This window comes from Jatropha curcas, chromosome 11, assembly GCF_041381405.1.
Source record: "Jatropha curcas cultivar XTBG-Jc1 chromosome 11, XTBG_Jcur_1.0, whole genome shotgun sequence".
NCBI lineage: Eukaryota > Viridiplantae > Streptophyta > Magnoliopsida > Malpighiales > Euphorbiaceae > Jatropha > Jatropha curcas.
Window position 1 is genome coordinate 3,419,183 of NC_143161.1, and position 24,171 is coordinate 3,443,353.

The window sequence follows — 24,171 nt, forward strand, 5'->3', positions numbered from 1 at the left end:
CAGAACCTTTTTAGGTTAAATCATACCCGATACGTCAATATTTGCTTGCGGCTTGTAACAATATCACCGACTTATAACAATTTCACCGTAAATTGAATTTAATCTCAAATATTTCAATATCAAACCTTTGTAAAATTTACATTCTAATTAAAAATCCAGTCAAAATTTATATTAAAATATAATAAACATGAAACCTACCGTTAGAATCATCTAAACTCACCTTTGTTGTCGTAAAAAACTTAACCCTAATTCATCTAAAGCCCAACTTGTTGAACATGTTGCCTCACCTAATAAAATGTTTTTACTAATTTCTTATTAAGAAACAATAAAGTGAAAAAAAAAAAAAAAAATTACCGGCGGATAGTCGATTAAAAGCTGTAACTAACCTTAAAAAAATACGCGACTTGACTTTGGAGTGGGAGTGCGAATCCAAGCAAAGGCTACAAGGCCACAAGGCTATTACGCATAAGCCAACAAGCCATCTCTCTCATCTGTTTAGGGTTTTTCTTTCATCGTTTTTTTCTGGTAAGGACTTTTTCACATTAGCTAATCAACAATTTCAGTTTGATTCAATTCCTTTGTTTTGTGTTTCGTTTTTCCCGTGTTTATGGTTTTTGTATACTCTATTTTACTGCCAAACCTTTTTCGCTGTTATGATTTTCTTTTTGCCCTATTAATTTATATGCCAGATTGTGATGGCATTCAAGGGCCAATATGAACTTTTTGGCTTGAATTTAGCTGAAAAGAGCAATTTAACTTTTATTTGACTGTGCTGGTTTTGTTTTAATTCATTGTTATAAATAATGGTTCAATATCGTCTCAATATTTTATATTATTTTCTCTGTATTGGCTCTTAACCCTTTTTTCTTTGTATATATTGTGGCTATTTTGTATCTGTTAAATTGCTTAGAGAATTTTCCAGATATAATTCTTGTGATTTGAGGCCAGGAAAATAAGTTCTTTACTCTCAGAGTGGGCCTATAATATAGCTAAACATATTAGAATTGTATTTTTAATGTTTATCTGAATCTTTTTGATGCTTGCAGTTGCCGTTTGTATAAAAGATCAGGATAACATATTGGCACTTGAATTGTTCGACTTTATCTTTTGCTTCAGTTGAGACTTGTTTTCTGTTCTCAGGAGGCAATTGGTAATTGGTATGTGAAAAAATGGGCGAGAGTGGGAAGAGGTTCCGTTCGCATAGAGAACACGATAGCGACAGTAAGAATCAGAAGAGACGGATAAATGAGAAGGATGAAAGGGGCAGCGATGAACTGGTTGTTTATAGAATACTATGTCCAGATGAGGTTATAGGAAGTGTAATTGGCAAAAATGGGAAAGTCATAAATTCAATAAGACAAGAGACAAGGGCAAAGGTTAAGGTTGTGGACCCATTTCCTGGCGCGAAGGATAGGGTCATAACAATCTATTGCTATGTCAAAACGAAAGAAGATGTGGAGGTTGACGAAGAATTCAATGACCATGAGCCGTTATGCTCTGCCCAGGACGCTCTTCTTAGAGTTCATGCTGCAATTTCAAACGCAGTTGCATCTGTTGTAGATTCTGACAAGAAACGGAAAGATAAGGAGGAGTGCCAAATTCTTGTCCCGTCTAGCCAGTCTGCAAATATCATTGGTAAGGCTGGGATGAAAATAAAGAAATTGAGAAGTAAGACGAGGACAAATATTAAAGTTACTGCCAAGGATGCCTCCGACCCGACTCACTCGTGTGCTCTGGACTTTGACAACTTTATTCTGGTTAGTATGTAGAACATTAATTTCTTTCCATTTTACGTTTAAGGTTTTCTTATATAGACTTTAGTGCATTTTGGAAAAGTCTATCTGGAAACGGTATTTTTAAAAATATAGGAAATATAGGAAACGGAAACGTGGGAAAACTCCTAAATGTGAAAAATATAGGGTATATTTATAAATATAAAAAAAAATTATTATAAACCATTGTTCGACAAGAAATTTAATTATAAATACATAAATAATTAATTATTACTCAACATTTAATTATATCCAAAAGAAAAAAGAATACGTTTACAAGTTCCATACCCATAAAAAATAGATGTTGTGTGAATTCGCTTTTATGTATGTATTTATTTTCATTAAGAATCGAGTTTCCAAGAGTTTTCTGTTTTTGATGGGGGAAACATGTTTCCAAATTACCCAATTTACGGAAATGGCCACTAAATGTTTCCGAGGAGTTTCCAAATGTTTGTGTGCAGTAAATGTTTCAGAAACGAGGGAACGGCAGCCAAAGAAAGTTTCCGTGCAACATCAGTCTGCCTTTTGATATTTATTTATAATATGAGAGTTTAACAGCTGAACCTGTATTTCATTTGGAAAAAAGACCTCAAATCAACATACTTGACCTTTGTTATGACATCTCAATATACTTAGATGAACTCAACTGCTCATCAATTCTTTGAACCTGGTAGGATGATGAGGTCACAAGTCCTAAAGTTCTTTTGATTGTTTGCATCTGGGTATATATTACTTCTCTGTGCTCTCTCAACAATTAAACATGGCATGATGAGATCAAAAGCCTAAATCCTCTTAATAGCACATGCATGTGTAGAATATTGAGTCGCTATGCTTTCTCGAAAGTTAGACCCTTTTGGCACGGTTGTTAATAGTTGCTTAATTGTTGACTTACTTTCTCCAATATAATTGGTGTGTTTAATATTCATTCTTTAAGTTACATAAATGTTATGTAACTTGTTCTAACTTTTGTTCAAACTAAACAAAAAGAAAAAGGGAAAGAAATAAGAAGCTTCATAAAATAAAGCACACTGAAGTCACAATTCTCACACTGATTGGATACTGGACATATGAGTGATACATTAAGATTACCTCTCTCAAAAGTCATGACTTTCAGACGATTGGTTTTGGTGCTTAATTGTCAGTTCAGTTCCATTTCTTGTAAATGATATCATAGTTTGTTACAGAGTTGCCTCCACAACCTTAATTGTGCTCTATCTCTCTCTCTATCTATATGTGTGTGCGCGCGCGCACACACATTTCTATGATGAAATTTAATATTGGTATTGTGGGCCTCATTTTCTCCAGAACTCTTGAGGCATTCCCATACGCTTCATTATGAGCTCTTCCTTGGTGCTTAAGAGATTTTTTTTTCTTTCCCATGTGAATAGATAACTGGTGAATCAGAATCTGTGAAGAGAGCATTGTTTGCAGTTTCTGCAATTATGTATAAATTCAACCCTAAAGAAGAAATTCCTCTTGAGACAACTGTGCCAGAAGCTCCTCCAAGCATTATTATACCCTCGGATGTTTCTATTTATCCACCAGGTGGATTATATCCAAACGCAGATCAAATTGCCCCTCCTAGATCTGTTCCGCCAATTTTAAGTTCAACACATATGCCTGAACTTCAGGGTTATGGGGATACGAGGAATTCATGGCCTGTATATTCATCCACCCTCCCTGTAGTACCTAGCTTTGGCAGTGACTTGAGATCTGAGGAGTTAATAATACGAGTGTTGTGCCCCTTTGACAAGATTGGGCGAGTAATTGGCAAGGGAGGGGGCACTATTAAAAGCATAAGGCAGGCTAGTGGAGCTCGTGTTGAGGTCGATGATACCAAGGCTGACCGTGATGAGTGCATCATTACAGTTACCGCAACAGAGGTGCAATTCTTTTCTTTTTTTGTTTTCCAGTTTCCACAGTTGTTTTTCCTCTTCTTTTTTTCTTTTTTCTTTTTTGAATTTTTGTGAACAGTCAAACTATGTGGAGAAGGAACCTGATTATATCAAAGTTTCCTTGTTAATATACTGTTTCGAAGAAGCATCTCAATACAAAAGATGTATGAAATAAAGCATCTCACTTCCAAGCTGCATCAAATATTTGTTAGTTTCATAGCAATACTTAGTGCAGTTATTTCTTAAAACTTATTTCATAGATTGGATGCGAGCGTTTTTACTTCTCCTATATGTTCTAGTTCAAATATTTTGGTGAGAATATTGATCCTTATAAAAAGAAATCTGATACCAATTGGTGTTCTGCTCATAAACTGAAATGTTCTCATAGAATACGTTGAGTGTTGGTCATCTAATGTTTCTACCATTGTGGCAGTCACCCGACGATTTGAAATCCATGGCAGTTGAAGCTGTTTTACTACTCCAAGGGAAGATTAATGATGAAGATGATGACACCATTAGCATCAGACTCCTTGTTCCCTCTAAAGTTATTGGGTGCATTATTGGGAAAAGTGGTTCAATTGTAAATGAAATTCGGAAGAGAACCAGAGCAGATGTGCGCATATCAAAAGGCGAGAAGCCCAAGTGTGCTGATTCCAATGATGAACTTGTTGAGGTCTGGTTTATGAACTTATCCAAGACTTTATTCTATAAGTTTATGTCATATCTAGATTTGGCTTGCGCTGACTTTGTACCTCTGTAGGTATTAGGAGAAGTTGGTAATGTGAGAGATGCACTAGTCCAGATTGTTTTGAGACTCAGAGATGATATATTGAAAGAGAAAGATAATGGCCGTAATCCTTCAGCAGGTGCTGATTCTCTATATTCAGGTGGCGCTGGTATTCCTATGCCATCTCTATTGCCTTCTGTTCCACCAGTTGCTCCACTGGCTTATGACCAGAGGGCTGAAACTGGAAGTGGCTTGGGCCTGCTTTCAACAAACAGCCTTTATGGATATGGATCTTTGGCGGTATGAGCCTACTTGGGCAAATTTTGTCCCCCACTAGTTTCTTCTTTATGATAATTTACTATTTTAGTTTATAGCCTTCATATAGGCATCAGGAGTTCTGTTCAAGTCAATTGATGAAGGATGTCTCTTTTCGTTTGCGTGTTTTACTTGATATATCATATTTTATTGAGTTCTCCTGCTATTTTTCTTATGTGCACATTTCTGTTAAAGTTTTTATTTCCTCTTCTTCTTTTCATGCTTCTTTGCTTTAATCAAAATTTGATGATGGTTGCTGCTCCATTGGAATTTTTTTTTCCTTGTGAGTTTCTGATTTAATGTCTTCTTGCTTCTGTTAGTATTCATTCTTTATTTATTTTTGTTTAGATGGGGGAAAACGGTTATGGTTCAATGTCCTCATATTCATCATCTAAGCTGTATGGAGGGTTAGTACATTTTGTTCGTGAATTCTTGAGATAAGCCTGTTACCCTTGGTTCTATACCTTCAATTCAAGCTGTTTCTATGTGCTTGTGCAGGTTGCCTCAACCCTCAACGTTAGAGATCTTGGTGCCTGCTAATGCAGTGGGTAAAGTTTTGGGCAAAGGAGGGGCTAATATAGCCAACATCCGGAAGGTGTGTTCATACCTTTGCTCATTCCCTGGATGCACAGATGCAAACATGTAAACTTTTGGGGATTTTAGTAAAAATTGCATTCATTGTGGAAAAAAAGATGCAAAAAACAGTATTCACACAGGATCTTTCTTTTCTTAGTATAATCTGGTATGACTGAGCACAAGTATATCTACTGGGTTTCTTAAAGCAAAGTCTGTTGGACAAGATTCCTACTCATGCAAGAGATGAAAGATGAAGCTGATTAAGTGCTTGTGACCGTGAATTACTGTACATGGGGGTTGAGATCATAAATCCCCGCAATCTACATGTGTATTGCTACTGCCTTTGTTTGCTTTTGTCCACACTTAAGTTGTTAGTAATTGTCACTTTCACTTGTATTGCATTTTGGTTCCACTATATTGAATTTGTATACCAGTTGGCCATGCTAATTTATGCATATTGTCATTCCAGAATACCATAAAAGCATTTGAACTTATGCTACAGCCATTTTCAGAAATTTTATGCGTGTGTGCGCGCGCGCGCGCGCAAGGGTTATTTATTTTCCTCATATTTGATCTTAATTTTTTTCCGATGTGAGTTAAATTACATCTTATGCTTGTTTTGTTTTCAGATATCAGGGGCAATGATCGAGATATCTGATGCCAAATCTGCTAGGGGTGATCGTATTGCTCATATATCTGGCACACCAGAGCAGAAGCGTGCAGCTGAAAACTTGATCCAGGCATTTATAATGGCCACCTAAGTGTTGCGAACACTTCTTGATATTTGAAGGTGAATGGTTAAAAATCTTGGAAAATTTTCTTCGGCAATTTGTCCTTAGTTTATTTAGGTTTCGTCTGGAAGGGGCTTCATTTACTAGGCTTCCACAACTGAAGTCCTCCTGTTTCTTACATAACGCTGCCAATCAAGATCATGTGGGAGATTTACCGCCATTGTTGCTTGATCTATTCCCTGATCTGCGGATCTTAGAACTTTTTAGGTTCTTTCATTCCCTTCTTTTGTTTTATCAGGTCTTATCACTAACTAGTATGAGGCCCATCCTATTTCCGTTATTGTTTATTCTCTAATTTTATACTCACGTCAGAAAATGTTTTCAGTGACCATATTGCCAAACTCTATGAATGTGTGTTGTTTTTCTGGCGATACAATCTCGTGCACTCTGCTTGTTGGAAGATCTCTCCCAGCAATTCAAAATGCTGTATATTTGATGTTGAATCTCTACTTTATATTTTCCTGGTTTTTGCATTTCTAATGTAGCTTACTAAAGGCTATCAGTTCCTCTTCAAATAAAGTAGATATGACTCTTAGGAGCTCAACTTTCTTAATTCTCCTCTTAGTTTAGAGTCTTGTCTTTTTCTTTTTTCTGATTTATAAAGAGAATGTTTCAGAGGGCAGTTAAATTGCGCCACCATCCAGCTCCAGGATATCTCTTAGTATCCTCAATATATATTTTTGCGAATTATTTGTTCAATATCCTTCTGTGAAGGCTCAAATATCTTTTTTGTCTTGAAAACTTTTATTATTCCATACAAATCACATGATGTACTTCTTGTTTACTCTTTGGCTCACCTATTTCTTCTGTAACGATTAGTTGCTGTTTCTGTTGACTGCTGAGTTTGCTGCATCTTAAATTTAGTTGACCGTTAGTAGCGATGATAACTCATGTTATGAGCATCTTTTCTAGATGACTTGTAAGGGCATAATTAAATAAGCTTCCCATCTAATGGCTCCCACTCTATTTTCACTTCGTTCTGGGCCTCCCTCCAATTCTAGTTCCATCTATTACAACTTTGGTTCGTACACTTTCTGTTTCTTGCATTATTTTCAATGCACTATTTAGTTGTTGATGAAGGGCTCTTCTGAAAAAGTATTACTGGTTCCTTTTTATAGTGAATCTTCTTTCTACAGCGTTCTTTATGTCCATAAAATATATAAGGCCTTGTGACAAAAGAACCCAAATATTTGCATTTTGTTTTCAACTTCAGCATATTCTTTTAATTGTCATTTTAGCCTGCCTTTATGGCATTGATAACAATTTTGGCCAATTTAGTTAGAGAAAATGAAATCTCTGTAAATCCTTCATATCTATCTCAATTTGCAAAATATTATTTTGCGTACTATTAAGGGCAAATAATAAAATCCCTAAGTTATAGTCAAATTAACACATGTGGACCTCTATTTCTAAAAACTAACTACGAGATCTTTAAATTATGATTTTATTAACACTTTGGTCCTTCTGTCCAAAAAAAAGGGACCAAAGTATTAACGAAAATCATAATGAAACCTTAACAAAAGTCATAAGTTAGGGACTTCATAGTTAATTTGACTATAATTTAGAGACTAATTTCTTAATCAATTGACATTTAAAAGAGACTATTTTGAATGAAAGGACCAATGTGTTAATGGAATCATAAGTTAATGATTTCATAGTTAGTTTTTGAAAATAGAGGTCCTCATTTATTAATTTGACTACAACTCAGGAATCAATTTATTTTTTATCCCTACTATTAAATTTGAAACTAACTAATTTATGTTTTCTTTTAAAAGATATCTATGTAAAACTGTTCTAATAATTGGTAAATAAAAATATTAACTTTTTTAGGAAGGAAATAGTTTAAGAAATAGTATTTTGTCTTATCAACATCTGAAAGCAATTTAAACTATATTTTTGCCCACCAAGACAGCTAAGTGAGCTTTAAAAATAAAATCCAGTTCTCACTAAATTGGCCAAAATGGTTACCAATATCAAAAGGTTAGGATAAATTGGGAAAATGAAAATGCTTTGTTAAGATTGAAAATTCATGCAGAGTTTTATGGTTATTAGATATCTATATAACACAATCTAAATGTAAAAGGTAGTTGGTGATAGTTGCTTAATTTTCATTCAACGGCAGTTGATCTTGTTTTCCTGTATGTCTTTTCTGGGAGCTGCAACTCAGTGTCAGTCACATGTTACTATGTGGTTCTCACTGAATATTTGTCACTTTTCCATTTTCTTTGTGTCTATTTGAGGATTATTGATACTGGACTTTCACAAGAATGGTTCCTAATCTCACTTGGTATACGATGCTCCTTATGCGCAAGCGGGATTGCCTGGTTTGGGATTCAATCCTAGTATTTCATTGTGATCCCAAATAATTCTAGCTTGTGACAATGAACTGCAAAGCAATTTGCGAAGTTCAGATTGCCATGTTCTGGCAATGTTGTTTATTATAATTTTATCGATGTTGATCCACTAGGCATTTTTGTCTGAACAGCCTTCCCTCCCCTTAAGCTCCTTCCTTTTGCTATATTTGACAACCAAGTGATCTTGTCCTAGTACGCTTGCATTGAAAATCTGTAGGTAAAGCTCAACTTTTTAGGTGCTGCCCCTCCAATCAGGATTTCATATTAATTTCTTATATAGCGGCATTCTTCTTAAAATCTTAGAGGTCGATCCTAAAGTGCAAGCTTTTGAACTTGACAAAGTTTTAATGGTAGAGTACCTTTACAGTTGACAGTTCTGTACTATGCTGAGTCACTTTGTGGTGGTTTTGACTGGATATCAAGCTTTGTTTTTAGAATGAAGAGTTTTATTTTATAGGGTTAGCTTCTTTCTTGCCTTGTCAGATTGTGATAACATAGTCTGCTATGATAAGCAAGATTTCCCACTTTCTTTGCTCTCTGTCTACTGACATGCAAAAATTTCCTTCATTGTGCCCCTTCCTTTTAATTGCACAGGGCACTTCTTGACCAATTGTGTTAGCATTTGATAGATACAATAGTTTTTTTGCGTCCCTGTACAGTTTTAATGGAGGTCAATGAGATATGGTAGCTGTTTAGATGAGAAGAAAGCAATTTATGTATTCTCTTAGTTTTGTACTTTTTTTATTTTTTTCAGTTGCTATAGACAGTACTGTATATTGTTGTAAAGACCTGTTGTTGTAACTAGAGAACTTGCTTAACTTTTGAATTAAGCATAATGAAGAGGGGGAACCTTTTGTCAAATGATATTGTATATGGCTATCTTTTCTCCTTTGTGTATTTGTATGTGCACTAGTATATGTGCTTGTTTTCCTTATTTTTTCTGTAACAAATGTTTTCCTCATTTTTTCTGTATTCATGGTTCGCGTACTATATTGTAATTCTTGTGTGCACTAAAGTTATTGCATCTTTTAAAATGCTTAGCTACTTTTTAAATGGCGGAATTGGCTTGATTTGTTGATGAAGCTTATCTGATTTACTCTGTTTCTGTAAGAAGCTGAGTAGATGTTGTCAATTTTCAGATTACTTGCCGTAGGATTCATATAGAAAGAAAATTTGCAACTAAACAAAATGCTTTCCATGATTTACAATTTTGGCGGTGTAGTTTGCAAAACATTTGCCGTTTCGGCTTAAGCTTTCCAATGTGCAATTGGTGGAATGTCTATTTCTCTAGTCAACAAATTGATATTTGCCCATTTGCATCTATTTGCATAAAGAAAAGGTACTGAAATCAGCTGTGCATATGAAACGACACGGCCTATGATAGGCCTTGCTAGCAAGTGCATTACAAAAAGGAAAAACCCAATTTTGGTTTGGGAAGCAAAGTGGATATCCGACGTAGAAGACGCTATAATTTACAAATTGCATATATTTCTAAGTCGCGTAATATTCTGTTGGATGAATTTGTATTGTGAAAGAGAGATTCATTGGAGGAACAAAACACTACTTCAAATAGTAATTGTGAGGTGATGCTTGTCTTATTAGAAACGTTTCAAAAATTACCTTATTTAAAGATTGCATGGGAATGAAGCAAATCAACAGCTGAATCATACTCTACCTAGATAACAACTGTTAAGCAATATGTCATTCAATAAAAGAGAAGAAGAAAAAGAAAGAAAAGCAAATATGCATCGAGTCGAATATCCACTTGATATTTACTGCAGAATTTGGTTTAGTGGTAGTATATATTTTCTTTAAATAAATAATATAAAATAAAAAGGAAATAAAAGAGAAGCACGACGGTGATAGGTGGCTTTGGAAACTGGTATATAATTGGGAAGCGAGTGATTACGATAATATGTGCTTTGGGAGGTGTATCGCCGCAATATGACGTCAAATCTTAGGAAAACGTAAACACCTACTATACAAAACACTCTCTTCTTTGTTTTTTTATTTTTTATTTTTTATTTATTTTTTCTTATACTATTTTATATTTAAATGTCACTGATCCGATCAACCTGACTTTGCATTAAATAGAACTTTTCATATATTTAAAGAAATTCAATAATCATCAAAGAAAGTAGAAGTAAAAAATTACGAATCAATTTATTTTTTTATTAATATAAAAAGTGAATAATTATCCAAAGAATTTTCATTAATTGGGTAAATTAAAGAATGACTTATAATAATAATATTATTATTATTATTATTATTGTCCATCGATAAATAAAAAAAATGCAAAATGTGAATTTAAAGTTTTGTTATATTAATTTTATAGAAAAATTAATAAAAATTATTTAATTGATTTTTAAAAAGAAAATTCCGACTAATGAACTAGTAGTAGTTGTTTATCCTTAACATCATTCCTTCATAAAAAGCCATTGGAGAGATAATATAAATTATTGACGGAGAAGAGAACAATAACACAACTGATAACCACTTTTGCTAATAACTACTTTATCTTAAAAATTTTCAAATTTTCATTTGTATCAATGTCTGCATCAGCTAAGAAACCAATCCAGTGTTTATTGAGCAGAGTTTGCAGAGAAACTAGAAGGACTTATGGCGCTCTTCCTGAAGGTGCCTCTCCTTCCTCTTCTCAACAACTCATCGGCTTGGAATATGAATTCAGCGCTCACAAGTAAAAAAATCCTCTCTTTTTCTCTGTTTCTTTTCATTTTATTAGAATTCATGTTGTTTTCTATGATCATAACATTCCAATTGATGTGTAGATTTGTTTTTTTGGTGTAATTTGTTGGTCTTGTCGATGTAATGTAGTTACCATCCAGTTCCTGTTGTATTCTCTCAAGCGAAGGGTTCTTCTATTTGGGATCCTGAAGGCAACAAGTATCTTGATTTTCTTTCAGCTTACTCTGCAGTTAATCAGGTAATTAATGATATTTTTTATACTTTCTTAATGGGTTTAATCTCCAATCAATTATATAGATAATTGTTCGTGTACAGAAGCAGCACTTTTTTCTTTTGCTTATGAAGGCTTTTCTTTGTTTAAGATGGATTTGGATTTAAATTTATAGCTTCCTTTTTACAGGGACATTGCCATCCAAAGATAATGAAAGCATTGCAAGAGCAGGCAGAAAAGCTTACTCTCAGCTCTAGAGCCTTCTATAATGATAAATTTCCAATATTTGCAGAGCGTTTGACAAGCATGTTAGGCTATGATATGGTGCTGCCGATGAACACTGGTGCTGAGGGTGTGGAAACAGCTCTGAAGTTGGCTAGGAAATGGGGATATGAGAAGAAGAAAATTCCTAAGGATGAGGTAAAATACGAGCAGCTTGTGTGTATTAATACCTGCTGTGGTTAATGGCTATTATGTAAAACTATGTGAAATTCTTCTATTCTAATCAATTTATGTGCAAAGATAGTTCTTGGTATGCCGTTATGCCAGTTCATGAAGATTCAAGAATGTTAGTCAATCAAGTGAACTTTGGCAATGGAGAGATAAGGCAAGCAAAAGAAAATTTTGTTTAACATGCCATACTGCCTCTTTGAATTTTTGCTTGTGATTAAAATTTAAAAGTAATTGGGACTTGTTATAATGCCGATAAATCTACCAATGATCATCAAAAACATAAATATTTTGTTTTTAATTTTTCTATATCAATTCTTTGCCGATTATATTATTATTATTATTATTATTATTGAAATTCATGTTATAAATGATTTTATAGCATCCATTGCCTTTGATTCTTTGTAAAATTTTTGTTTTTTACTCTGTATTCCAAGCATTTATTTGTCTTAAAATCTGAAGTTGTTATATAAAGTGTTCTGCTGATAATATAAAGTAATTGTCTTTTGCTTTCTTTCTTTCTTTCTTTCTTTTTTCTTTTTTCTTTTTTTAATGATGCTGATCAAGAAATTTGGGTTTCACAATTTAAGGTTGCAGTATTATATATTATACTCATTTTAACAACTAACATTTAGTTTATAACTTGTCATTTTTCAAACCTCAAATATTACTTCTTTTTGCTTTTTAGTTTATTATTGCAAAAATTGTTCTTAATTGAAGTTTGGTTTATGCAGGCCATTATTGTCTCTTGTTGTGGCTGCTTCCATGGCCGTACATTAGCTGTCATCTCTATGAGCTGTGACAATGAGGCAACTCGGGGGTTTGGGCCATTGTTGCCTGGCCATCTTAAGGTTGATTTTGGTGATGAAGTTGCCCTTGAGAAAATTTTTAAAGGTTTGAATACCAAAGGTTTTAATAGTCATGATCCTTATTCCATTTGCATGGTATCGATGTTTTGGTAAAGCATTTCACTTCATGGATCATTATAATTTATATTTCATTTTATGAACCATTGTGATTTATCTGTATAGTTTTTAGCTCTATTGTGCGAGAGGGATATGAAAAAATGTTTTAAATGATTTATGCTTGCAGAAAGAGGAGACCAAATAGCTGGATTTCTTTTTGAACCTATCCAAGGAGAGGCAGGGGTATGTGTTTTCTGGTTTTGGATTGAAAAATTGTTATAAGATTTGAAGTACAAATCTTTGGCCTGTCTATCTAGATCTTTGCCTAAGTACATGAATTTAGTTTCAAATGAGAAGTGAATAATTGTTCTGTTGTTTATTTGTAAGTCCTGTAGCAGTATACTTAACTCTGATGTGGAATGTTTACGAAATAGAGCAACGTGGTTGCTTCAATCATTTTCTATTTTCCTTTCAATAAACTAAATTAAGAATGTAATATTCATGTTTAAATTCACAATGTTAGGGAATTTATAGTAAAGTAGGAATGCAGAATCTGCTTCTTGTTGAGCGTGTTCAATGTATGTGCTGATAATATAACGTATGCAATTTATGTCAAAGCTCACATTCCTTGTTCAGCAGAGAACGAGTTTTCTTTTTGTTTATTGTTCTCTTGGAGGAGCTAATTCTTCCATTTCCTTGTTCCCTTTAATCATTCCCACCTCTCTGTTTACTTGTGAACTATTTTAAATGCTTACTTTCTCTTTGTATGATAGGTTATAATTCCCCCTGATGGTTACCTACAAGCTGTCAGAGATCTTTGCTCAAAATATAATGTTCTGATGATTGCTGATGAAATTCAAACTGGCTTAGCACGGACAGGAAAAATGCTGGCTTGCGATTGGGAACAAGTTCGCCCTGATGTAGTGGTAACTCTCTTTTTCTTCTTTTGTTTTGATGGGTTTCCTGCTGTAGTGAAGACATTCCTTTCAAAATTAGTTCAGATGAACATGCTGCCTCTTTAACATTTAGTGAAAAAATGTTTGCCTGAATTGTAGATTATTTATAATTCCATAAAAATTGGTTCACCAGCCGGTTTCCTTTTTTTTCTAAATTCTGTAGTTAGGTTCTGAAGCAGCACATATAGCATGTATTGAGGAAATATGGTACTATAAGCAGCAGAAATGTAGCAAGTTGAATTGAAACTGATTATTGTAATGCTGGCTATAATTTGGTTTCACAATATGTAAAAATGCTTGGGTTCATCTCCTGAGGATTGAGATGCAGTGGCCATTCCTAGAAGGATATGTTAGATCCAAATTCTGTCCTAGGATGAAGTCTGTTAAGAATATGCTTTTATATACATCTTTGACTTTCCATAAACCAAACTATTCGTCCTGTAATAGAATGCTTGGTTATGAACTTTTATTGGATTTGCTTGAAGTAAATGAATGATAGTCTCATTTGGACTTTCAATATCTATACTCTTTCACATATATATATATATATATATATATATATAATATGTTTACCTGCATTTGTGTTTTCTTGCCTTCGGAAATGCAGCACAATTATAAACTTGATATTATCTTAACTTGACGAAGAAAAGTTAGGCCTAAATCTATTACACTTTGAAGTTACATCTTCAGAAATGAACCCACTATTGCAGCTACAGTTTATCATTTCCCTTGTTTAAACGAAAATTTCTGGAATTTGAAGTAAACAGAGAGTTAATGCTACAAGCATATATGTTGGTCAAATCCACTCCAGTTTGTGAGCTGCAAGGGATTGATTTTGCTAATTATAAGAGCAATAACCATCCTTTGTCGATTATCGACCTTTATAATGATTTTCTTTATTTATTTTTTGGCGAATTAACTAAGCTTTCTAGGTTAGAAATTGACTGATTCTTACGCATGCTAAACCTAATTGAGTGAATTAATATTATTTTACAAATTTGTCTTATATGCTTCCATAAGTGAAATAACTCTTTCTATGGTTTTTCTGCTCAGATACTAGGGAAAGCATTGGGTGGTGGAGTAATACCTGTAAGTGCAGTGCTCGCAGACAAAGATGTGATGCTTTGCATTCAACCTGGAGAGCATGGAAGGTTTGTCTATTCTATCTGGTTGTTTCTATGTGTATATTAGCATGTATATTATTTACTTTCCTAGATATCTATAGCTTTCTGTTCTGAGATCTCTCTTAGCTAGTGTCTACAATCTTCATTGTGTTATTACTGGGTTACTGCTTATAATGGCTCTGTTATTATTATCCTCAGCACATTTGGGGGAAATCCTTTGGCCAGTGCAGTTGCTGTTGCCTCACTTGATGTCATTAAAGATGAGCAGCTTGCTGAAAGGTATATATCCATATAATACATTATCAAGATATCTTCTGGAAATTTAATAATTAATACTTGATAAAATGTTGCTTTTTTGTCATCTAAATCATCGGAAATTGAGAGATACAGAAGTTGAACAAACTCCATTAATTTACTAAGATCTGATTTATTAATAAGAAGACTTAATAGAGTTGTTAATCAAAGTTCAACTCATAAGACATCCCTTCTTGGGAAGCAAAAGACATTCTTCGCATGAGGATCTCTTTCATTTGTTTTGATGTTTTGAATTCAAATTTGAAATCCATTTAAATGAAATTTGCTTGAGAACCTTTCTTATAAACCTCACTTAAGCATAAAAACATTTACCCCCTCCATTCCATAATTCTTATCCTACTTTCCTTTTCCATCCATTCTAAATTTTTGTCCTTTTCCTATTTTTAGAAGTGAATAATATTTAAAGTTTATTATTTTCCCTTATTTAATATGCTTTTTTGTCAATATATATGATTGTCAAACAACTATATGACATTATTAATATGTACCAATTAAATGTAATGGATTAATGTAAAAGTATATTAGGATAAAACAATGCAAAAATTATAGTTTTAACTATATTAACTAAATTTTCTTAATTTATGTGCAATTCAAACCATGACAAAAATTATGGTATGGAAGGAGTATTTTTATCCATTTTCTTTTCTCCTTGTTTTAAGTTTTTCTCTTTTTGAAGAATTCATCCATGATACTGAATTTCTTCAATTTTTTAGGTCTTCCCATTTAGGGGAGGAACTCAGGAATCAGCTATTTAAGGTTCAGCAACAGTTTCCAGACTACATTAAGGAAGTTCGAGGAAGAGGTTTGTTTAATGCTGTGGAGTTCAACAGCAAGACTTTGTCCCCAGTTTCTGCATATGAAATTTGTCTGAAGTTGAAGGACAGAGGAATTCTCGCTAAACCCACACATAACACCATTGTCCGGTTAACACCTCCACTCTCCATGAGGTAAGGAAGCATTGATAAGTGTTGAATGAAAATTGTGGCACTGAAAACTTTAAATTTCTCTTTATGAACTTAATCTGATCTGATGATACCTTTTGGTGCAATGAAATAAAGGAATAAATGAAATCATTGATATTGGTCAATCGAGAAGTTTTTGCATTCCCCAGGATGAATGATAACCATTTGTAGGCCTTAAAGTAGGATAGTTGGGACCTATTCAAACCCCATACTGATAATTGATAAATGCTTGGGCCATCAACCAATAGCATTGTTTAAGTTGGTTTACCTTGTAATGTTGTACTAGGCCATCCGAATTCTTTCCTCTAGTTCAATATGACACTAATTGATAGGTAGGCTGAAGATATATCATGTGCAAAGAAATAATAGACAACATTTTTGCATAACAACTTATCACTGCATGACGATATATTGAAAGCCTTGAGCATCTTTTCTGTGAGGAGTAGATTTTTTTCGTAATCCTTGTTCTTCTGTTTGGTTTTTGGTGGCTTTATCCATTTTTCTTTTGGATGATATCTCTTGCATTTTCAGTCGAAGAATTCTTGCAAATGTTGTCTTGTAACAGTAGCTTACACTGAGCTCTGAGCAGATTCACTTTCAGATAGGCATTTTGTTCCCTTTTATTTAATGACAATAGGATGCCTTTACTTGGAAGTTGATGAGAAATTCATTATGCTGTGAAAACTAAGACATTAGACATATATGTTCTAGTACAAACTCTTGAGTCAATATCTTCTAGATTTATGTAGTTTTGTATAATATCTTAATTGGACCAATCCACTTCTCTCTCTTAAAATTTTTAATCTAATATTTAATATCCATCTTCCATTGTTTGCTAACTAGAATTGTTTCTTATGGTACAAGTATATGACTTGATAAATAACTGTGTTGTTTTCAGTTTGGAGGAGCTCCGAGAAGGCACGAAGGCTCTGCGTGAAGTGTTGGAACTTGATTTACCAAGCATGCAGAAAACCAAACCAGAGAAGGCTTCCCCAGCTGCTTCTGCAGCATGTGATCACTGTGGGCGAAATTTGTATGGTTCTTCAGATTAAGATGTATAAATAACTAGTTCTTTCAGGCTAAGACTTATAAACTACAACTTGCATGTTTCAAGGCGATGACACTGGATTTTTATCTCCGATACTATACCAGCATATAGATTCTCTGAAATTTATAAGCTCATTTCTAGTCCTCTTTTATAAAAATTATGCAACTGAGATTCTCATCTCAATCTGAATGATGGTTTTCACTTTCTACTGTTCATCATTCAAGCGATTTATACTGTGCAAGAATAATAGAAGTAGAATATTTCTCTGTTTGACCTACTTTTTTAAATGTTCCATTCCTTATTTATTTTTTTTTTTTTCCCAAAACATTCTTTTGTACTCAACGAAATATGGACGGTGATATTGGAATGGAAGATGTCCAACCATAGTACCCAATATGCAACCAATAAGCTTCATTCCTGAGTACTGAATTTCATAATTTGCTACCAACAGTTATCTGAAATTCACAGAAAAAATCTGATGAGTTGCAATTTATCCTCAATATTTTTGCAACATAATTTAAAGCAAGTCATTTCACTTCAAAGCTGATTTGCCAGATTAGGTGATGAGATGGCCCTGGCCCCATAAAATGTGATCTTTCAACTTTTATATGACTTTGTTCTTATTTAGGTTTTATACACTGTCTGTATCTGTGCATGTTAGACAAAGGGAGAAAGCATTTTTCCCCAAAGTTTGTTGCTCTCTTGTATCGGTTTAAGTGCAGCATGGCTCGGAATCAAATACCTGTCCAGTTGCACGTGGAAATAGGAGATGGGCAAAACATGGGATTCAGGTACATTAAATTTCTTTCTCAGTTAGGATAGAATCCTATCTGATACAAAATTATAATTTTTCTCTATATATATATGCACACACCAACGTAGAAGAGAGGAGTGTACATGTGCTTATACATGAGCTTGCATACGCATGAGTTTGCAAACTCATTCCTGTAAACAAGTACAGGGCTTCATATTAATAGTGTTCTCTCTCTTCTGAGCTTCTCACACAGGCGTCACATGTATTCTTTATGGAAGCTGCTTAATTTATATATTCTTGTCTGGTGGTGCCATTTTAGTTTTAAATAGAGATTAATAATTTATGGATAAACATTTAACTGATTTTTCAGGTTTCATTTGAAATGCTAGCAAGTTAAAGTTCTATATCACTTTTCTTTTTGTTCCTTCTTCTTGTTGAATTAGACACACTCCATAGCTTTGTTCTTTATTATTTTTTATCCTTGTCTTGTGGTATAAGTATAAATAAGGTCACGTATATTAATTGTATACACCAGAATAATTAAAGGGTATGATTTTTTTTTTTGAAGATTTTGGTGGAGGGAGACATGTTAGAGACACAATAATGGAAAAACTTTTGGTGGTTATGTAATTATATAGCAAGAAACAGCTTCTTCTTCTTAATTATTTGATATACTTGCAGACGGATCATGTTAACCCATGAGAGGGAGCCCTTGTTAGCAGCCTCACCTTATTATAATGGATCATGTGCCCTACAAATTCTATTTTAGAAGTGTGTTTGTTTGCACCTTAGCTGGATATCATTATTGTTTATTGCAAAAGGCTTAGCTGTTATATATGAATGATCATAATATTGTAAGAACTTGCAACTTTGTATTTAATACAAAATTAAATACAAAGTTAAATATTGTTTAGGCTCTACCACTTCTGATGATACTCAAGAAATTTCGAAAAAGAAAACTATATTAATTAAAATCACTAATTTTCTACACTATAAGGAAGATACTCAAATTAATAATAATCTGACCTCGTAATACATTATACTTAAGCTTTGATCTCGATATAAATATAACAGTTTTTAAACGTATATGAGTGTGTAATTAGTATAATTTTGTCCTGCTGAGAGTGCGAAATAGCCAATTTATCATGTATTATGTAAATGCCAAAAAAATAATATATAGTACCAAAACCTATTAAATAAGGAATGTGGCTAGACATCCTTTCATGGTGGTTGAAGATGTTGTAGTCGGTGGATTTGAGATATAGAGGATAAATAAACAACTTGTGACCCCAGTTAAAATTATTTCATGGAATTCATTTGCTCAAAAGCTTGTAAAATCCTATTTGTGGCTGAGCATTTCAAGTATTGGTTGGTCCATATCTTTCTTGCCAGCCAATTATTAGTTCAGTAATCAACTATTTACACAGCAATATTAAAAATACATAACTAAAAATTCTATTAACATCCTTTTTTTATTAATGTTTGAAAAGTATATATATACTGAGTCCATAAGAATACGATCCATTAAAAATTAAAATTTATAACTGTTTTATCTAAATATTTTTCTTGAACTCGAATGTAGAAATATGTGTATGAACTTTACTTACAATGTCAGAAGTTGGAAACCTGGAAAATTCCAGTGTTTTCAGAGCAAGTTTCTTAACCAGTAACAATCTAAAGGTTGTAAAGTTAGTTAGACCAAGTTTAACTACTAAATGGTATTTTAATTTAGTCCTCATAATGACCAAAAACTCTAAAGTTATGGAAGTTAGCCTACTCTGTTTCTCCTGTTAACATCGGAAAAAAAAGTAATTTGCAGTAAAGTGATCTGTTTGTATGTGCATTTCATCAAATTCAAATGAAGGAAAGTAGCTCTTTCTTAAAATAATTAAAAGTGATTATGTTTGCTTAAACCTTAAACTTAGTGGAATCTTAGAAGAAAAGTGAGAAAGAAACGACCATTTCTGATTATACTCTTTGAACCAGCTGTCTTTGTCCTCTCATTCCTTATGATACAAGTATTTCTGTTTCTTTTTTTTTTTTTTTTTTTTTTTTGGGAAATGAATATAACATTTATGACAATGTCTTTGCTGTTGCATTATTAGGTTTCACTAATTAACTAAGTCGTCTCATTCAAATGAAAATAGTCTAATTCAATTATTTAATGGAAATTATTCTTTTTGCAATTTAAAAAAATATTTAATAATCTATGATATATATAAAAATGGGAATGGGTGGAGGGAATATTAGGATTGCTAAAAAATATATAGTAAGTTTATGAATTGATAGAAATATCATTAAAAAAATTTTTATTTGATTAATTGAAAATATAAAAATAATTTAATTTTGATTGTTCATATTAATTTTCTATATATATTTAAAACTAAATTGTATTGGATAAAATAAGAAATTATATTATATACTATATAAAATATATATATAATATAATAATACTATTTGATTGCATCTTTTTTACAATTAGTAGTCTTGAAACCGAAATCATATAATATAATATTAAATAAGGTATATAATGTATATATTAAATATGAATATATATATATGGTAATAAAATATTATATGATAATATTATTTGATGAAGACTAAATAAGGTATATAATAAATATGGTAAGAATATGATGCCTTTAAAGAATTTAATTTTATAATGACTAATATATTAATTATTATAATAATTAATATTGGTTTCTCATATTTTAGTAATATAGGCCATTTATTGTATTATACTATATGCAAAAAAGTTAAGTTAATTAAACTTAAATGGTTATAAAGAATTTAAATTGATTGATAAGTAATTTTATTTTCATGAAAATTTAATTATTAAAATATAATAATATTTTATTATTATAAGTATGTTAATAATATTATGCTTTATAATAAAAAAATAATAAATTATATATAAAATTAAATTATATTTACTTGCGATGTTTAAAAATCAATAAGTGCAAATAACGTGTAATGCATGTTTGAGAAAAATAATATTTTTAAAAGTAGACAACATCAAAGATTCAAAACTTTCATTCTTCGTTATTGAGAGAGTTTTATCTAAATATTATCCCAATCTAAATAAGAAAATATAATTAAATAAATACATAAATTTATCCTTAGATTATGTGTCATATTAAATTTGTCGTGGGAAACCGGAAACCTACTGTACCTATCAATTTGCACATATTTTTATTCACCTAATAATAATAATTTTTAGAATTTTTATTTTTTAATATAAAATAATGATATAATATGTGATTAACATAATTTTTTAGAATAATGATTTTTATTATTTTTAACAATTTAATAAATGTGTATCAATTTAATTTTACAAATTAAAGTGTATAATAGTAATTTTATAATTTAAGGTGATGTAGTGGTAGTATATAGTTGAATCCCAACATCATCGATCATTAATGTTAAGCACGTACTAAAACATTAACATCATTCACTGTGTAATCACGGGAGTGGACAATTATAATTTAAGTGGGACCCACATTTACCAAATTTAAGATAATTATATTTATTGTCATTACTCATAAATTTTTTTTTTTTTTCTCAAATATTTAAGCTTCTTATTGGATGTGAAGGACCAAGTCACTATGTCTACGTGTACCTTTCAAAAAGAAAAGGGGACAATGACAACCATTACATATACACATATACAAGTTGATTAAACCTATGCCAAATGGCACCATATTAATTATTATTATTAATATATATAGTACAAATAATATCTTATAAATTATAATTTTTTTTTAAGTCCTACCTCTTTTTTTTTTTTCAACTTTTTTTAAGTGAACTTCAAATCCATATGTAACTAAGATCTTTAAAATTAAAATAGTATTTTTTTTTCCACTGAAATAAATAAACTCTTTCATTGTTTGTTGTGAACTAAATCATAAATAAAATTTTGTTTAGAACAATTTCATTTCTAATATTAAAAATAAATTAAGGATAAGAAGAACTGACCAATAATTTGATTGATTTAGTAATTAGCAACGCAATTAGAAAAGACATGATTTTATATTAAATTTGAATCGAAAAAGGTTGATTAGGAAAGTGATTATTGAACCAAAAAAATTAATAATCATTTATGTATGTGGTTGGGAGAGATTATAGGAAAAGAAAAGATTACCAAAACTTGCTAATTAAAATTAATCATGTGAATATAGTTGACCAAAATTTTAATGTAAGCATAAAAAAAGCATAGGTAAATTAATCCTTTGTATCTGTACTTTCATGATGTACGGAAATAATATCAGATTGTACATTAATACTTCTCTTCTTTATAGTTACTCCTTTGCGTCCAACCTTAAAAAGATACAAATCAAGAACACATGCCACAGCGTGAGGTTGCTTTTATTTATTTATTATAATTTAAGTGTATTTTTATTGATTTCTTAGATTAGATCTGATTAAACCTAATTCACTACTGCATGATGTCCTACGTTTTTTCCACTTAGATCCTGTTAATATAAGTTTTTTTTAATTACAATTTAATTTTCTATCAGTTCAGATAAATATTTTCCGTTAATTAATTTTTTTGTGTATCTCCAATGTCAAAATATTTTTAATATAAATTATTTTTTGAAAATAAACTGAGTAAACCAGGATTCAACTAGAATCTTAAAAATGAATGGAGTGATTATAATTGAATTTATCACCCTTTCATCAATTTGGACTAATTAACTAACCTGATTTGTGTGACCCATGAACAAAACATTTATGATTTACGTCATCTAATAGCTTTGTTTTAATGTCTATTAAGAAATTGTGTGGATAATTTCAAATTACGTCATTCATAATCAGCTCATTCCTAAAGTATAGGAGACGAACAAATTTCAACTTAAAGCATACGACACTTATGATTAATTCCAAAATAATTAATTAAATTGACAACACATGAATTTAAACAATTTATATTTTTAATAACTAGAGAAGAATAATTGAATTTGATCTATTTTCAAGTATTGATCATGAGGTTGAACTTACAAATGCTAGTTGATTTTCAAAATTTTTTTAATATAAAAGTGTTTAATTGATGAAAATAATTATTTTCACATATTTTATCTAATAAACTCTTAAATCTTGATTGATATTATTAAAATTTTAGTAATTGGAGAAACTGATTAAACGACATTTACAAATTACTTAAAAATTTATTACCAATTTACTTTTGTCAAGGAAAATATTCTTTATATGAACCATATAAATGGGCCTTGATTCATATTGGGTTCGGTTCGGTCGATCCATCACACGCCCCGGAGCAGGCAAATCGAGTAGCGGTTGAGGGCCATGGCCCACCATAATCAAAGCAGAATCACAAGTTGTTGCCCTACCTGTCTATGGTGTCTACTGTCTACCACCCATACTCTAATAGCTTCATTACTTTAAAATTAAAACTCGATTAAATTAAATATCGCCTTAAAATATACTTTACTGCTCATTTTATTACCAAATTGAAATATATTTTTTTATTCCCCTTTGTCTCTCTCTTTTTTTTTTTTTTTTTTTTTTTAATTTATAAGTGAACAGAATGGTTTTAAAATGTAATTAACCAAAAGTATTTTAAAGTCTTAGGTATCGTTGGACAATTAGCTTTTAGAGCATGTTTGAAACAAATGAATCATGATTGTAGAATTCATTTGCAAATGAGTTTATCATATTTGGTATGCTACAATTTAAAATAAGGAATTCAATTGAATTCCACAAAATTATATTTGTAATAAATTCTTAAATGAATAACAAACACCAATTATATTTATTATGTATAATATAATAACTTGCCATTTTTTATTAAAATATAAATAATAAATTTCATATAAATAAGTACACTAATATTTCACGCTAATTAATTAATTACATAAGCAATAACATTCACCATAATAATTATTTTTAAATGATGTAAAAAATTTTATTGATTTAAGTAATTAATTTGAAAACTAAAAAAATATTAAGAATATTATTATTGTTTTTAATTACATTTGAAAACAATTGATGATACTTGGTTTTTATAGTATCACAGTAATAATAACTAACGTTATTACTAAACTTAAAAAAAATGTCATTACTAGTTTGAAATTTTTCAAAAAAAAAAAAAAAAGAAAAAAATAAAAATAAAAAAAACATCATTATTGGATAAAAAAAAATAACATTGTTATAGTTTGAAATTTTCCAAAGAAAAATAAACAAAAACGAAAAAGGAAAAAAAAAGTAAAAATAGTTGAGTTTATAGTAGGGGTAATTTTATCGATAAACATTTCAATAGTTAATTTTGTGAAATTTATTTACAAATTTCATCAAT

The 24,171-nt window shown here is 31.4% G+C and overlaps 2 protein-coding genes across 4 annotated transcripts; both read left to right on the top strand.

Moving 5' to 3' along the window:
• The first annotated feature begins 371 nt into the window (after positions 1–371).
• On the top strand, positions 372–9,291 carry LOC105634010 (RNA-binding KH domain-containing protein). Of its 3 annotated transcripts, none has more exons than XM_012216745.4 (8): positions 372–525; positions 1,141–1,757; positions 3,161–3,655; positions 4,101–4,340; positions 4,428–4,694; positions 5,058–5,116; positions 5,208–5,304; positions 5,915–9,291. In XM_012216745.4, exons 2-8 carry the CDS (start codon positions 1,170–1,172, stop codon positions 6,044–6,046), a joined length of 1,878 nt encoding a protein of 625 aa, XP_012072135.1. In that variant the 5' UTR covers positions 372–525; positions 1,141–1,169; the 3' UTR covers positions 6,047–9,291. The 3 variants fall into 3 exon arrangements, 2 of the variants coding, with proteins under 2 accessions (XP_012072135.1, XP_012072134.1); XM_012216744.4 differs by having other exon boundaries at positions 373–525; positions 1,047–1,757; XR_005177664.2 differs by lacking the exon at positions 5,058–5,116 and having other exon boundaries at positions 373–525; positions 1,047–1,757; positions 5,915–6,056.
• Positions 9,292–10,979: 1,688 nt separating this feature from the next.
• Positions 10,980–17,111, top strand: DELTA-OAT (ornithine-delta-aminotransferase). The gene is made up of 10 exons (NM_001319922.1): positions 10,980–11,128; positions 11,266–11,374; positions 11,537–11,767; positions 12,532–12,691; positions 12,890–12,945; positions 13,476–13,628; positions 14,712–14,809; positions 14,981–15,061; positions 15,811–16,044; positions 16,958–17,111. Exons 1-10 carry the CDS (start codon positions 10,980–10,982, stop codon positions 17,109–17,111), a joined length of 1,425 nt encoding a protein of 474 aa, NP_001306851.1.
• The last annotated feature ends 7,060 nt before the right edge of the window (positions 17,112–24,171 follow it).